Source organism: Bufo gargarizans, chromosome 4, assembly GCF_014858855.1.
Source record: "Bufo gargarizans isolate SCDJY-AF-19 chromosome 4, ASM1485885v1, whole genome shotgun sequence".
In the NCBI taxonomy this organism is placed as follows: Eukaryota; Metazoa; Chordata; class Amphibia; order Anura; family Bufonidae; genus Bufo; species Bufo gargarizans.
In genome coordinates this window covers 318,600,184-318,616,324 of record NC_058083.1, presented here as the reverse complement: position 1 = coordinate 318,616,324, position 16,141 = coordinate 318,600,184, and the positions used below count along the sequence as shown (strand labels likewise).

General features: G+C 41.9%; 1 protein-coding gene across 1 annotated transcript in view; it reads left to right on the top strand.

Annotated features, from left to right (window-relative positions):
- The window catches only part of LOC122934963 (pantetheinase-like), a 64,110-nt gene that overhangs the window by 25,980 nt on the left and 21,989 nt on the right, over window positions 1-16,141 (top strand). Inside the window, exons 4-5 of the mRNA XM_044290646.1 lie at window positions 3,960-4,251; window positions 12,410-12,780. Of these exons, the coding sequence (XP_044146581.1) occupies window positions 3,960-4,251; window positions 12,410-12,780 (663 nt within the window). The remainder of the gene's footprint in view (window positions 1-3,959; window positions 4,252-12,409; window positions 12,781-16,141) is intronic.

The window sequence follows — 16,141 nt, the reverse complement described above, 5'->3', positions numbered from 1 at the left end:
GGTGCGGTAATGGTGCGGTTTTCATGCGGTTTTTATTTACCAATGCGGTTTTTTTTTCCGCAAAAGCTGCTGAAACTTCACCCTTAATCTTTTGGATAAAGGGTTTGATATTTGCTTTCTTTATTAAGTTAGATCATTATTTACACTTGACTCCCATAGGATTAAAATTCACATAAATTAAAACGTATAAATGAATATAAAAATTGATGCGTAAAAAGTTAAAATCACTACACTTGAACATATTTATACATATACAACAATAGATAAATCGAAAAGGAGAGACTTGTGTCAGATTGGATGGATACCAGCTATGCAAACCTCTTTATGGCTGATTGGGAGGAGAGGTCTGTTCTGCCACGGCTGGGGACGGACCTGGTGCTATGGTATAGGTATATTGACGATATTATTTTAGTATGGAATGGGGATACAGGCTCGTTGACCTCCTTCATAGACGTATTGAATGGTAATGACAGAAACATACACCTCTCATCCAAGCTATATGATGGAAACATTGAATTTTTGGATTTAAATATCCGAATTGAAGGAGAAAGTTATCTGCAATACCTTTTAGAAGGATATTGCCAAAAACAGCCTGATCCCCTATACCAACGGACATCTACCTAGATGGCTGCTAAATATACCGTATGGCCAGTTTTGACGCATAAAACGGCGTAGGGTTGTTTTGATACCAAAATTTTGATTAGCTTTCGTCACCATAAAAAAGTATTGCGATACTCCAATACCGCACACAAAAAAAAAGCCGCATGCATTTCGCATTTTATGAAACATTTGGCCCATAAGACAAGGTGACAAAAAAATGGCGAATGCTCGCCGCATAGGAGATATCTTTTAATAATTTAATAGTTTGGACAGCGCTGTGTAATGTTTATTTATTGTTTATATATTTTATATGTAAAATTGGGAAAGGGGGGATTTAAACTTAATATTTTAGGGTACTTTCACACTAGCGTTTTTCTTTTCCGGCATAGAGTTCCGTCCTAGGGGCTCAATACCGGAAAATAACTGATCAGTTTTATCCCCATGCATTCTGAATGGAGAATAATCCGTTCAGGATGCATCAGGATGTCTTCAGTTCAGTCATTTTGACTGATCAGGCAAAAGATAAAACCGCAGCATGCTACGGTTTTATCTCCGGCGAAAAAAACTGAAGATTTGCCTGAATGCCGGATCCAGCATTTTTCCCCATAGTAATGTTTTAGTGCCAGATCTGCCATTCAAAATACCGGAATGCACCCACACTAAATCCGAACCCATTCACTTCTATGGGGCTGTGCACATGAGCAGTGATTTTCACACATCACTTGTGGGTTGCGTGAAAATCGCAGCATGCTCTATGTTGTGCGTTTTTCACGCAACGCAGGCCCCATAGAAGTTAATGGGGCTGCGTGAAAATTGCAAGCAAGTGCGGATGCGGTGCGATTTTCACGCATGGTTGCTAGGATGAAAGTCTATTCACTGTATTATTTTCCCTTATAACATGGTTATAAGGGAAAATAATAGCATTCTTAATACAGAATGCATAGTAGAAGGTCAATATAATAAACATTGGTGGCGCAGTGCACCCCCCCAACACCCCAGTATAATAAACATTGGTGGCGCAGTGCGCCCCCCCCAATATAATAAACATTGGTGGCGCAGTGCACCCCCCAACACCCCAGTATAATAAACATTGGTGGCGCAGTGCGCCCCCTCCCCAATATAATAAACATTGGTGGCGCAGTGCACCCCCAACACCCCAGTATAATAAACATTGGCGCAGTGCGCCCCCCAATATAATAAACATTGGAAGCGCAGTGCGCCCCCCCAACAGCCTAGTATAATAAACATTGGTGGCGCAGTGCGCCCCCCCAATATAATAAACATTGGTGGCGCAGTGCGACCCCCAATATAATAAACATTGGTGGCACAGTGCGCCCCCCAACACCCCAGTATAATAAACATTGGTGGCGCAGTGTGCCCCCCTCAATATAATAAACATTGGTGGCGCAGTGGGCAGTGTCAATGAGGGTTAAAAAATAAAAAAAATTATTAACTCACCTCCTCCAATTGATAATCTCCTGCTCTTTCTCCAGGACCTGTCAAAGGACCTGTGGTGACATCACTGTGCTCATCACATGATACATCACATGATCCATCACCATGGTAATGGACCATTTGATGAGCTCAGTGACGTCACCACAGGTCCTGAAGAAAGAACAGGAGACCGGCAGCTACGCGATCAACTGGAAGAGGTGAGTTAATTTTTCTATTATTTTTTTAACCCTCATTGGCACTTCCCACTGAGCCACCAATGTTTCTTATACAAATACAGGAGGCAGGTGCCGGAATCAAATAGCCGGCACCCGACCTTTTGTGACAGGGAGCTGCGATCAGCGGCAGTTAACCCCTCAGGTACCGCACCTGAAGGGTTAACTCAACTGCAGCTGATTGCAGCTCCCTGTCACAAAGGTCGGGTGCCGGCTATTTGATTCCAGCACCCGCCTCCTGCATTTGTATTAACAGGTCAGTTATCTTCATTGGTGGCGCAGTGGCCACAGCCCCTCCCCTTCTCCTCCCATCTCTCTTATTGGGGGCGGAAGCAGCACAGGGGGAGGGAGAGACTCCTTCTCCACTGCGCTGCTGAGAATTCTAGAGTCTGACTCACGGTTCTTTTAACTCAAAGAATCGAATGAGTCTCTAACTAAGTCGGATCATTTAACCTGCGACTCATTCGATTCTTTCTTAGACTCCCTGTACTTGTGTCAGTGACTCAGACTCAGAGCTGCTAGTGCTTGCCTTGCCTCAGCTCTGATTGGTTGGTGGGAGGGGAGGGGCTGGCAGAAGCAGCTTCCACTCTAGGATCAGATTACACTCCTCCCAGCCCCTCCCCTCCCTGCTGCCAGTTTCTCTGCTATTGTGTGCTGTGACTCACTGACTCAGACTGAGAAGAACATCGGCGGCGGCGGGGCAGAGAACTATCAGCTCCTGTGCCCGCCGCTGTTCAACAGTCGCCATCACCGAAAGAGAAGACGTCATTGGCGCAGGCGCACTGAGGGAGTGCTGAGGCGCGCGATTTTTGAAATGCTGACAGGGCCGGCCGGAGGAGGAGATTGCGGCTGGCCCTGTCAATCAACACAAGGAGGGGGCGGTGTTCTGCGGCTGCTACCAGCAAGTAGACGCCCTACTTGCTGGTAGAAAGGTAATTAGCATATTATAAAAGTAAGTTTTTGGCTAAATCTACTGAACGAAAATTATTAATAAAATAATGTATGGCAATATGGCAAGATAGGGATTATAAGTAGACAAAAAAAAAAAATGCGTTTAGTGGGGTGACAGAAGCCCTTTAAAGTTTTGGAATGGCCCAGCCAGAGCCCAGACCTGAATCCGATTGAAAATCTGGGGGGTTGATCTGAAGAGGGCTGTGCACAGGAGATGCACAGTTCTCTTCAGAAGAGTGGGCAAATCTTGCCAAGTCAAAATGTGCCATGCTGATAGACTCATACCCAAAAAGACTGAGTGCTGTAATAAAATCAAAAGGAGCTTCAACAAAGTATTCGTTTTTTAAGGGTGTGTATACTTATGCAACCATATTATTTTATTATTTTAAATATATCTTCCCTCTACCTAAAAGATTTCAGTTTGTTTTTCAATTTAGTGGTACAGTTTATAGGTCACATTAAAGGTGGAAAAAGTTCTGAAAATATTTATCTTTGTCTCATATTTTTTTACATCACAGAAATCTGACATTTAAACAGGGTAGTGTATACTTTTTTTTATATCCACTGTAGATAACAGTAATAGCATCAGTAGGACGGGCAATTTCTTATATGCATTGCAGATAATTTGTATGTATCTACTGTATGTATATGTGTCAATTTTACATTACTATATGTATATAATATATATATTTTTTTTTTTTTTTTTTTTTTTTTTTTTTATTATTATTATTTTTTTTGCAGTACCATCTCTTTTTGGGTGAATCACAGTTTAATGTTCCAGAAAAACCTGAGATAAGTACATTTGATACACCATTTGGGAAATTTGGCATCTTCATCTGTTATGATATACTGTACTATAACCCTGCTGTAATCCTAGTTACTGAGCACAATGTGGATACAATTATATTCACAACGGCCTGGTTTAATACTCTCCCTCACTACAGTGCTATTCAATTTCACTCATCATGGGCATTGGGGATGAGATCCAACCTCCTATCAGCTAATATACATAATATTAGTCTGGACATGACAGGTATGCTATTAAAATATATTTTTTTATTCTTTTTTTTATTGAATAGTATATTTACTCTTGCATTGGTGTTGAAAAATGTACTGAATTCTCTTAGGCTAATATTAAGCAGCAATACAGAAATTTTCCACAGGGTGGCATATGTAGATCATCAATTCTACATATGTGCTCAGACATTCCAAGTCTCTCTCGTGTAGTTTTCATGGAGCTAATCTGCTGTCTTTGCAAAGTTTCTGCACTGAGTGATAATAATTGTTGTATTATTTTTTTGAATTTTGACAATATATGTATAGGGGGTCATTTATCATCACATATACGGCACTTTTTGGCGTCTTAAAGTCACAGATGTTGTCACACAGGATTTTTTCTGCAAAATCTGTGACTTTTCCCTGCTCACACCACTTTCCCAGAGTGCTGAGAAAATGCGGCAAGGTGTGGGCAGGGAAGTGACCTGTAGTCCCAGCTCATTGATCCTTTTCTTTGCGAGTTTTTGCTGTGTAAAAGGTCTTAAATCTTAGCTAGCAAGGGAACTGGTATAGATTTAAATCTGTTGCACAGCCTGCTGGAGGAAGGGCCAAAGTTATGCAGAGCCTTGCGCTCTTGCTACAGCAGTGCAGATGGACTTAAGAGCAGCGTGGAAAACAACGGTTTTCATAAATATCCCCCTAAATCAGGGGTGCAGAACCTGCGGCCCTCAATACCATTCTGTGCGGCCCCCAAACATCTGGTAAAAGACATGTAGGTCTATGTTTTATGGCTTCTTACATGTATCTTTCATGTATTCTGCTATTAGATGGGAGTGCTTGAACTGAAACTAGACAATTATAGTATATAGCGTATGTTCAATATACCAGAAATTCAGTATTTCAGTTGGTAATGCCCGTTTAAGTTTTATTTCCGGCCCTTGGAATTGGTTCAGGCTGACAATGTGGCCCCCAACCGGAAAAGGTTGTGCACCCCTGCCCTAAATGTTATATATTTCATTGATGTTCCTAATATATATAGCTTAGGTAGAAAGAGGTGGGCAGCACAGCTGTCTGTAAAGTACGGTCGGCGTGCCAGCAGCTGGGGAGGCGATACACCTCCAATGTATAAAAATAGAGAATTCCACAGCACATCCAAGTAGTAAAAAGTAATGTCGCGTGTCTGGTGAATAAAGTATTTTTTTTTTACTTTTTACTACTTGGATGTGCTGTGGAAGTCTCTATTTTTATATACATAACAAAAAAGTGTGAAACAACAGAAAATATGTCATATTCTAGGTTCTTCAAAGTAGCCACCTTTTGCTTTGATTACTGCTTTGCACACTCTTGGCATTCTCTTGATGAGCTTCAAGAGGTAGTCACCTGAAATGGTCTTCAAACAGTCTTGAAGGAATTCCCAGAGATGCTTAGCACTTGTTGGCCCTTTTGCCTTCACTCTGCGGTCCAGCTCACCCCAAACCATCTCAATTGGGTTCAGGTCCGGTGACTGTGGAGGCCAGGTCATCTCGCGCAGCACCCCATCACTCTACTTCATGGTCAAATAGCCCTTACACAGCCTGGAGGTGTGTTTGGGGTCATTGTCCTGTTGAAAAATAAATGATGGTCCAACTAAACGCAAACCGGATGGAATAGCATGCCGCTGCAAGATGCTGTGGTAGCCATGCTGGTTCAGTATGCCTTCAATTTTGAATAAATCCCCAACAGTGTCACCAGCAAAGCACCCCCACACCATCACACCTCCTCCTCCATGTTTCACGGTGGGAACCAGGCATGTAGAGTCCATCCGTTCACCTTTTCTGCGTCGCACAAAGACACTGAGGTTGGAACCAAAGATCTCAAATTTGGACTCATCAGACCAAAGCACAGATTTCCACTAGTCTAATGTCCATTCCTTGTGTTCTTTAGCCCAAACAAGTCTCTTCTGCTTGTTGCCTGCCCTTAGCAGTGGTTTCCTAGCAGATATTCTACCATGAAGGCCTGATTCACACAGTCTCCTCTTAACAGTTGTTCTAGAGATGTCTGCTGCTAGAACTCTGTGTGGCATTGACCTGGTCTCTAATCTGAGCCGCTGTTAACCTGCAATTTCTGAGGCTGGTGACTCGGATGAACTTATCCTCCGCAGCAGAGGTGACTCTTGGTCTTCCTTTCCTGGGGCGGTCCGCATGTGAGCCAGTTTCTTTGTAGCGCTTGATGGTTTTTGTGACTGCACTTGGGGACACTTTTAAAAGTTTTCCCAATTTTTCGGACTGACTGACCTTCATTTCTTAACCCCTTAAGGACCAGGCTCATTTTCACCTTAAGGACCAGGCCATTTTTTGCAAATCTGACCAGTGTCACTTTAAGTGCTCATAACTTTAAAACGCTTTGACTTACCCAGGCCGTTGTTTTTTAGTCACATATTGTACTTCATGACACTGCTAAAATTGGGTCAAAAAAGTTAATTTTTTTTGCATAAAAAAATACAATTTTTACCCACATTTTTAAAAAATTAGCAAATTTCAAAGTTTCAGTTTCTCTACTTCTGTAATACATAGTAATACCCCCAAAAATTGTGATGACTTTACATTCCCCATATATCTACTTCATGTTTGTAGCATTTTGGGAATTATATTTTATTTTTTGGGGATGTTACAAGGCTTAGAAGTTTAGAAGCAAATTTTGAAATATTTCTGAAATCTTCAAAATCCCACTTTTTATGGACCATTTCAGGTTTGAAGTCATATTGTGAGGCTTAGATAATAGAAACCTCCCAAAATTGACCCCATTCTAGAAACTACACCCCTCAAGGTATTCAAAACTGTTTTTTCAAACTTTTTTAACCCTTTAGGTCTTCCACAAGAGTTAATGGCAGATGGAGAAACAATTTTGAAATTTCTATTTTTTTTGAAAATTTTCCAATATAATCAATTTTTTCCAGGAGTAAAACAAGGGTTAACTGCCAAACAACACTCAAAATGGGTTGCCCTGATTCTGTAGTTTGCAGAAACACCCCATATGTGGTTGTAAACTACTGTTTGGCCGAACAGGAGCACATAGAAGGAGGGGAACACCATATGGGTTTTGGAAGGCAGATTTTGCAGGACTGGTTTTGTTTATACCATGTCCCATTTGAAGCCCCCTGTTGCACCCCTAGAATAGAAATATAAAAAAAGTGACTCCATCTAAGAAAGTACACCCCTCAAGGTATTCAAAACTGGGTTTACAAACTTTGTTAACCCTTTAGGTGTTCCACAAGAGTTAATGGCAGATGGAGAAACAATTTTGAAATTTCTATTTTTTGGAAAATTTTCCATTTTAACCCTTACTTTATTACTGGAAAAAATGGGTTAACAGCCAAACAAAACTCAAAATGGGTTGCCCTGATTCTGTAGTTTGCAGAAACACCCCATATGTGGTCGTAAACTACTATTTGGCTAAACGGCAGGACATAGAAGAAGGTGAACACCATATGGTTTTTGGAAGGCAGATTTTGCTGGACTGGTTTATTTACACCATGTACCCTTTCAAGCCCCCTGATGCACCCCTAGAGTAGAAACTCCATAAAAGTGACCCCATCTAGGAAACTACGGGATAAGGTAGTTGTTGTTTTGGGACTATTTTTGGGGTAAATTTGATTTTTGGTTGCTCTATATTACTCTTTTTTGAGGCAATGTAACAAAAAAATTTAATTCTAAAATTGTTTTTACATTCGCTATTTAGTTTTGTGGAACACCTAAAGGGTTAACATAGTTTGTAAAGTAACTTTTGAATACCTTGAGGGGTATAGTTTCTTAGATGGGGTCACTTTTTTGGAGTTTCTAGTCTAGGCTACATCAGGGGGAGCTTCTAATGGGACATGGTGTCAAAAAAAAACTGTCCATCAAAATCTGCCTTCCAGAAACCATATGGCGTTCCCTTCGTTCTATGCCCTGCCGTGCGGCTATATAGCCATTTACGACCACATATGGGGTGTTTCTGCAAACTACAGAATCGGGGCAATAAATATTGAGTTTTGTTTGGCTGTTAACCCTTGCTTTATTACCGGCAAAATGGATTCAAATTGAAATTTTGCCCAAAAATGGGTGTTTTGGCACAGTTTTTATTTTATATTTTTAACACCGTTCATCCGAGGCGTTTGGTCAAAAGTTATTTTTATAGCGACGACTTTTACCCACTTTTACGTATGGCTCTCAGACTTTGGAGACACTAAGCAGGCATCCTAAAACTGCGGCCCTCCAGATGTTGTAAAACTACAATTCCCACCATGCCCTGCTGATGGCTGTAGGTTGTCTGGGCATGCTGGGAGTTATAGTTTTGCAACATCTGGAGGGCCGCAGTTTGAGGATGCCTGCACTAAAACTAATATTTTTTGGGGAAAGAAAAATTGTTTTTGTGTCTCCAAAGGCTGAGAGCCATAGTGTTTTATGTTCTCTAGTGGACTGTTGGGGATTATAAAAATTTAGTACTCCATGGAATGTGATACTCCCTGAAGCAATCGATAATGCAGAGGCCCGGATGATCGGGGCACGTGTCACATTGAGTAGTGGTGTCCTTCCGTATCCCCCTCTTGTGACACACTCTGCACTTTTTTGTACCATGCCCGGGTTTTGCGCATGGTGTTATATGGCGTGAGGACTTGATCAGAGAGATCAACTCCTCCCATATACCGATTGTAGTCGACGATACAATCGGGCTTGAGGACCGTTGCCGCGGTACCTCGCACAGAGACTGGGATGGTGCTGTTACCGTGGATTGTGGACAGCATAAGGACATCCCTCTTGTCCTTATACCTGACCAGCAACAGGTTTCCACTGGTCAGTGCACCGGTCTCACCCCTGGGGATAGGTACCTGGAGGGGGTAGGCAGGGAGGCCGCGTTGATTTTTCTGCACGGTCCCACAAGCGAACGTTTTGGCTAGACCTGGTTCGCTTGTGGGACCGTGCAGAAAAATCAACGCGGCCTCCCTGCCTACCCCCTCCAGGTCTGGCGGCAAGGGACCTGAACAAGGGAATGCTGGTATAAAAGTTATCCACGTACAAGTGGTAACCATTATCCAGCAGTGGGTACATAAGGTCCCACACGAGTTTCCCGCTAACACCCAGAGTGGGGGGACATTCTGGGGGTTGAATACGGGAATCTCGCCCCTCGTACACACAAAATTTGTAAGTGTACCCTGAGGTACTCTCACAAATTTTGTATAGCTTCACGCCATACCTCGCCCGCTTTGTGGGAATATATTGGCGGAAACTGAGTCTCCCCTTGAACGCAACGAGAGACTCATCAACCGCGACCTCCCTTCCAGGTACGTAGGCCTCCATGAATTTGGCCCCAAAGTGATCGATGACCGGCCGTATCTTATACAGCCGGTCATAGGCAGGATCACCTCGGGGTGGACATGCTGCATTATCGGAATAATGCAGACATTTCCGGATAGCCTCAAACCGGGGACGTGTCATGACCATACTGTACAGTGGGGTCTGGTATAGGACGTCCCCACTCCAGTATTGCCTGACACTGGGTTTTTGGACTAGACCCATATGCAGCACGAGGCCCCAGTGGCAGGAGGGGGTCTGGGTTAGGGTTAGATGGATAGATGGAAGTTTGGAATAAAAGTACTTTTTTTTTTTCCTAACTTACTTTTCCCTTCTTTCCCTGCCTAACTGTGCCTCTCCCTCACTGACCCTAGCCTACCTGGGTGGCGATGGGTGCAGGAGGATGATAGATGCCGATTAGGGGGACGCAGGAGCTGGCGCCGGACGATGCTGCACGGTCAGGGTGCTGGACAGGAAGAGGAGGGGAGAGAGGAGCGCAGGAAGTTTGAATCTCGCGCCTCTCTCCCCTGCACCAATCAGCACCCTGGACAGCGGCGTTCAGCACCAGGGCCAGCACCGCCTCTCCAAATCCTCGGACTGCGATTGGTGGTGTATAATTACGCCACCGATCGCAGTCTTTTTCTGGTTCATCGGGTCACAGGACACCCGAATGGACCGGAAACGCAGAAAACCGCAGGTCTGAATTGACCTGCGGTTTTCTGCGATCGCCGATATGGGGGGGTTAAATGACCCCCCCCTGCGTTGTTACGGTATGCCGGCTGAATGATTCCATCCGGCGTCCCGTTCCGGCGCCGGAATTCAGATTTTAAGTCAGGACGTACCGGTACGTCCTGGGTCCTTAAGGACTCGGGAAATAGGGCGTACCGGTACGTCCTATGTCCTTAAGGGGTTAAAGTAATGATGACCACTGCTTTTTTCTTGCCATAATACACATTCTAACAGTCTATTCAGTAGGACTATCAGCTGTGTATCCACCTGACTTCTCCACAACGCAATGAGAAGGTGTGTCCAAACTTTTGGTCTGTACTGTATATATATATAGGGGTGTAGTTTCTAGAATGGGGTCATTTTAAGGTGGTTTCTATTATGTAGGTCTCACAAAGTGACTTCAGACCTGAACTGGTCCCTAAAAAGTGGGTTTTTGAAAGTTTCTGAAAAATTTCAAGATTTGCTTCTAAGCCTTGTAACATCCCCCAAAAATAAAATATCATTCCCAAATTGATCCAAACATGAAGTAGACATATGGGGAATGTAAAGTAATAACTATTTTTGTAGGTATTACTATGTATTATAGAAGTAGAGAAATTGAAACTTGGAAATTTGCAATCTTTTACAAATTTTGGGTAAATTTGGTATTTTTTTTATAAATATAAATGATTTTTTTTACTTCATTTTACCAGTGTCATGAAGTACAATATGTGATGAAAAACCAATCTCAGAATGGCCTGGATAAGTCAAAGCGTTTTAAAGTTATCAGCACTTAAAGTGACAGTGGTCAGATTTGCAAAAAATGGCCTGGTCCTTAAGGTGAAATATGGCTGTGTCCCTAAAGGGTTAACAAGCTCTGCCTCTAATGCCACCACATGGCAACTATCCTATAAGTCAATGTTCGACCCATTAAATAGGCTTGAGACATGACTCTGTTATTAAATAAGGCAGCACGTCATCTGTAGACAGCAGTTTCAGGGTGATGACCCCTCATTAGTGTTGAGAAGAGTACTGGCTTAACTGGGTGAGAGGCCCAAGTCAGGATTTAGGGGAAATTTTCTCTCCTTAGGGAAAGAGCACCCTAATCAGCGTGAGAAGACTTATAAGCCATACCTTCTCCTCTGGAATTCTGGGAAGTAAGGGATACAAATTAGCTCTTAACAATCTCTGCCTCTAATGCCAGTAGATGTAAGGCAGCTATCCTATAAGTCAATGTTCGACCCAGATATGTCCCTAACTGATGCAGAACTCCAGACAATTCACAGATCATCTCATGGTTTCTCCTCTTGTGTCAGACTTCAGGAGAATCTTTATAGGCTCCTTACAAGGTGGCACAAAACCCCAAGATTCCGCTTAACACACAACCTTTCTAGTTCGAAAGACTGTTGGAGGTGTGGGGTTCACATCCGTTCTCTCTCTCATATCTGGTGGTCTTGCCTACTGATAACGTCATGCTGGCAACGTATTGAGCAAACTATCCAAAAGGTCTGTTCTCCCTTGTTTACCCTTCCTATTGAACATGTTGTACTCGCCAGACCTAGCTCTGCTCATAAACCATCTAAAAATAATCTAATCATGCACCTATTGGCAGCAGCCAAGGCACTAATTCACCCTCATTGGCTTAGCCAAACCCCTCCTTCTTTTCAAGAATGGGTTTCAAGGGTAAACCAAATATCCCAATTTGAGGAGCTTACCAGTCTGACTAGATCTTAAGATCTGGTCCCCATGAATACAATTTCAGATAAATCTTTCATTTGACCCTTCTCCCTTAACTCTGCCTAGGGATTCTCAATCTTCATCCTGCTAAATAGTTACTCTGTGATTGCTGAGGTTCAGAGTTTTCTTATGAATATCTTACTTGTATTCATGTTGTAATGTATACGTTTTTCCTGCAGCCCATCTAAACATGACAAACTTGATGTTCAGGTCAGATAATGATTGAATAATGTTTAAATCCCACAGATTTTGTCACTATGAAATCCCCATGTAGCAGTTCTTCTGTGATCACACTATTTATACATATTACTATACCAAGGAGTAGGTTCTGTTCTATAGTCTGGGAATTTGAAGCTAATCCCACTGTAATGTATGTTAGCATATACGTGTTATGTGTAGCAATAAGTACATTATAAATTTATGATTATTCATTTCTTCAAGGAAGTGGAATATTTTCATCAGATAAGCTTGGACCATATTACTACAACAATACCGTCGATGAGGGTCATTTGGTTTTATCAGAACTGAAATCCTGCACAAGAAACAGCACGGAATGGTCCCCAATCCAATGGCACAAGTATGCATCTCAGATTACGAAACCTTTACCAAGCAGAAAAGTGTTCACTGGAGAACTGCTTCTTGATAATTATACCATGACTGAGCTGACAGATCTTCAAGGATATGCTGCAGTTTGCCACCATAATCTCTGTTGTTACCTGAACTATAGCATGCTGGAGAAGAGAAATGATGAAGTATATGTACTTGGTGCTTATGATGGCTACCATGGGCCACATCAAGTCTTTTATATTGAGGTAATTTTTCATATTTTACACTTTCTTGTCAGTAGCTTCTAGTAGACAGTTCAGACTTATGTCTTATTCACGTCAGGGTTTTGGTAAGTGATTTCCATCAGTGATTGTGAGCCAAAACCAGGCGTGAAGCCTGCACACAGATCAGGTATAAGCGAAAGATCTGCATCTGTTCCGTGTTTAGAGCCACACCTGGTTTCGGCTCAAAATCACTGATAGAAACTGACCAAAACACTGACGTGTGAATAAGACAATACAGATGAATGAATAAGCTTTCTGAAAATAGAAACTCATATCTAGAGGAATTGCTAGTTCATAAAATACTGTATAAAAGTGTATAAAATATATAAAAAATGGTTGCACTTTAATGGAGGTGACTTGGTGTCATGGTACCACCATAAGATGTTAGTTAACCCTCCCAGCATTCAACTAAGAGAACACTTTCAAATAAATCTTTCATGGAGTGTACATACATTTTATTTTGTTCGTTACCTGACAAAAGTATATACAGTACTTTCCATTTATGCGGCTAATTGGTGGGGGTCCCAGAAGTTGGACCTCCACTGTGCACACATTGATGGCCTATTCAAGGAGAGACTATCAGTGTGCGTCTCCAGAAAACCTGTTTACCCAGAACTCTCTGAAGGCTACACTATTTGCACACATGGGGACAAATGTATTTAGACTGGCGACAGTGTTTATTGTCATACGACATGCTAGAATTATTAAGAGGCACAGGCCTCTTGAAAATTTTGGGGCATCCTCAAGAACGCCATGTGCCAGAAAGTGAAATTTATGACAGCAAGAGACATAATGTGCGCAAGTTTTCTAGTACGTATTATTAACCGCTTTATGACCTCTGCAGTACATGTACAATAATTATTGGGTCTTTAAAGATGGCTCTCATGAGACACATGGGGTTAATGTCAGTAATAACACCAATTGCGGATATTCAGCCCCTCAGGTGATGTGGTCAATTGTGTCCATAGTATCTGCGGCGGATTTCCCCGGAAACACTTAGTTCCTGAGGCCAGAACGACTCTACTGCATGACAATCAGGGGAGCTGTGCATTTTATGCAATAGTGTGGGTCTGTATGAAGACATGCTATTACAGTTGTAGTTCTTATGAAGGCATGACAATGCCTTTCTAACAAAGCTAGAACCAGCCCTATACCTCACATGGATCCAGAGATTTCCTCATTCATTGGTCTATTAGATTTAGATGTTTTTTTTCGTCACATATTGTACTTCATGAAACTGATAAAATGGAGTAAAAACAAATTATTTTTATTTATAAAAAAATACCAAATTTACCAAAAATTTTGAAAAATTTGCAAATTTTTAAGTTTCAATTTCTCTACTTCTATAATACATAGTAATACCTCCAAAAACAGTTATTACTTTACATTCCCCATATGTCTACTTCATGTTTGGATCATTTTGGGAATGATATTTTATTTTTTGAGGATGTTACAAGGCTTAGAAGTTTAGAAGCAAATCTTGAAATTTTTCAGAAATTTTCAAAAACCCACTTTTTAAGGACCAGTTCAGGTCTGAAGTCACTTTGTGAGGCTTACCTAATAGAAACCACTCCAAAATGACCCCATTCCACAAACTGCACCCCTCAAGGTATTCAAATGTGATTTTACAAACTTTGTTAACCCTTTAGGTGTTCCACAAGAATTAATGGAAAATAGAGATACAATTTCAAAATTATACTTTTTTGGCAGATTTTCCATTTTTATATATTTTTTTTCCAGTTACAAAGCAAGGGTTAACAGCCAAACAAAACTCAATATTTATGGCCCTGATTCTGTAGTTTACAGAAACACCCAATATGTGGTCGTAAACTGCTGTACGGGCACACGGCAGGGCGCAGAAGGAAAGGAATGCCATACGGTTTTTGGAAGGCAGATTTTGCTGGACTGTTTTTTTGACACCATGTCCCATTTGAAGTCCCCCTGATGCACCCCTAGAGTAGAAACTCCAAAGAAGTGATCCCATTTTGGAAACTACAGGATAGGGTGGCAGTTTTGTTGGTACTAGTTTAGGGTACATATGATTTATGGTTGCTCTATATTACACTTTTTGTGAGGCAAGGTAACAAGAAATAGCTGTTTTGGCACAGTTTTTTTTGTTATTTACAACATTCATCTGACAGGTTAGATCATTTTTATAGAGCAGGTTGTCACAGACGCGGCAATACCTAATATGTATACAATTTTTTTTTAATATGTAAGTTTTACACCATGATTGTGTCTCCATAGTCTGAGAGCTATAGTTTTTTTCAGTTTTTGGGCGATTATCTTGGGTAGGGTATGATTTTTGCAGGATGAGATGACAGTTTTATTGGCACTATTTTGGGGTTAGTTTTGTTTTTTATGGTAATCACCTGAGCGGATAGGTCATGTGATATTTTTATAGAGCATGTTATTAGGGGCGCGGCGATACCTAATATGTATACTTTTTTTAATTTACTTAAGTTTTACACTAGAACAGCTTTTTTTAAACAAAAAAAAATGATGTTTTAGTGTCTCCATATTCTGAGACATAGTTTTTTTATTTTATGGGCTATTGTCTTAGGTAGGGGCTCATTTTTTACGAGATGAAGAGAGGGTTAGATTGGTACTATTTTGGTGGGCATACGCTTTTTTGATCGCTTACTGTTTTGTGATGTAAGATGATAAAAAAAATGGTTTATTTAGCACAGTTTTTATTTTTTATTTTTTACGGTGTTCATTTGAGGGGTTAGGTCATGTAATTGGTTTAAAGAGCCGGTCGATACGGACGTGTATACAGTGTGTATTAGGGCTCTTTCACATCTGCGCTCTTTTCTTCCGGCATAGAGTTCCGTCGTCAGGGCTCTATGCCGGAAGAATCCTGATCAGTTTTATCCTAATGCATTCTGAATGGAGCGAAATCCGTTCAGGATGCATCAGGATGTCTTCAGTTCCGGACCGGAATGTTTTTTGGCCGCTTTTTGCTCCGGCCAAAAATGCTGAAGACTTGCCGCAAGGCCGGATCCGGAATTAATGCCCATTGAAAGGCATTGATCCGGATCCGGCCTTAAGCTAAACGTCGTTTCGGCGCATTGCCGGATCCGACGTTTAGCTTTTTTAGAGTGGTTACCATGGCTGCCGGGACGCTAAAGTCCCAGCAGCCATGGTAAAGTGTAGTGGGGAGCAGCATACTTACCGTCCGTGCGGCTCCCGGGGCGCTCCAGAGTGACGTCAAGGCGCCCCAAGCGCATGGATCACGTGATCGCATGGCACGTCATCCATGCGCATGGGGCGCTCTGACGTCATTCTGGAGCTCCCCGGGAGTCGCACGGACTGTAAGTATGCCGCCCCCCCCGCTCCCCGC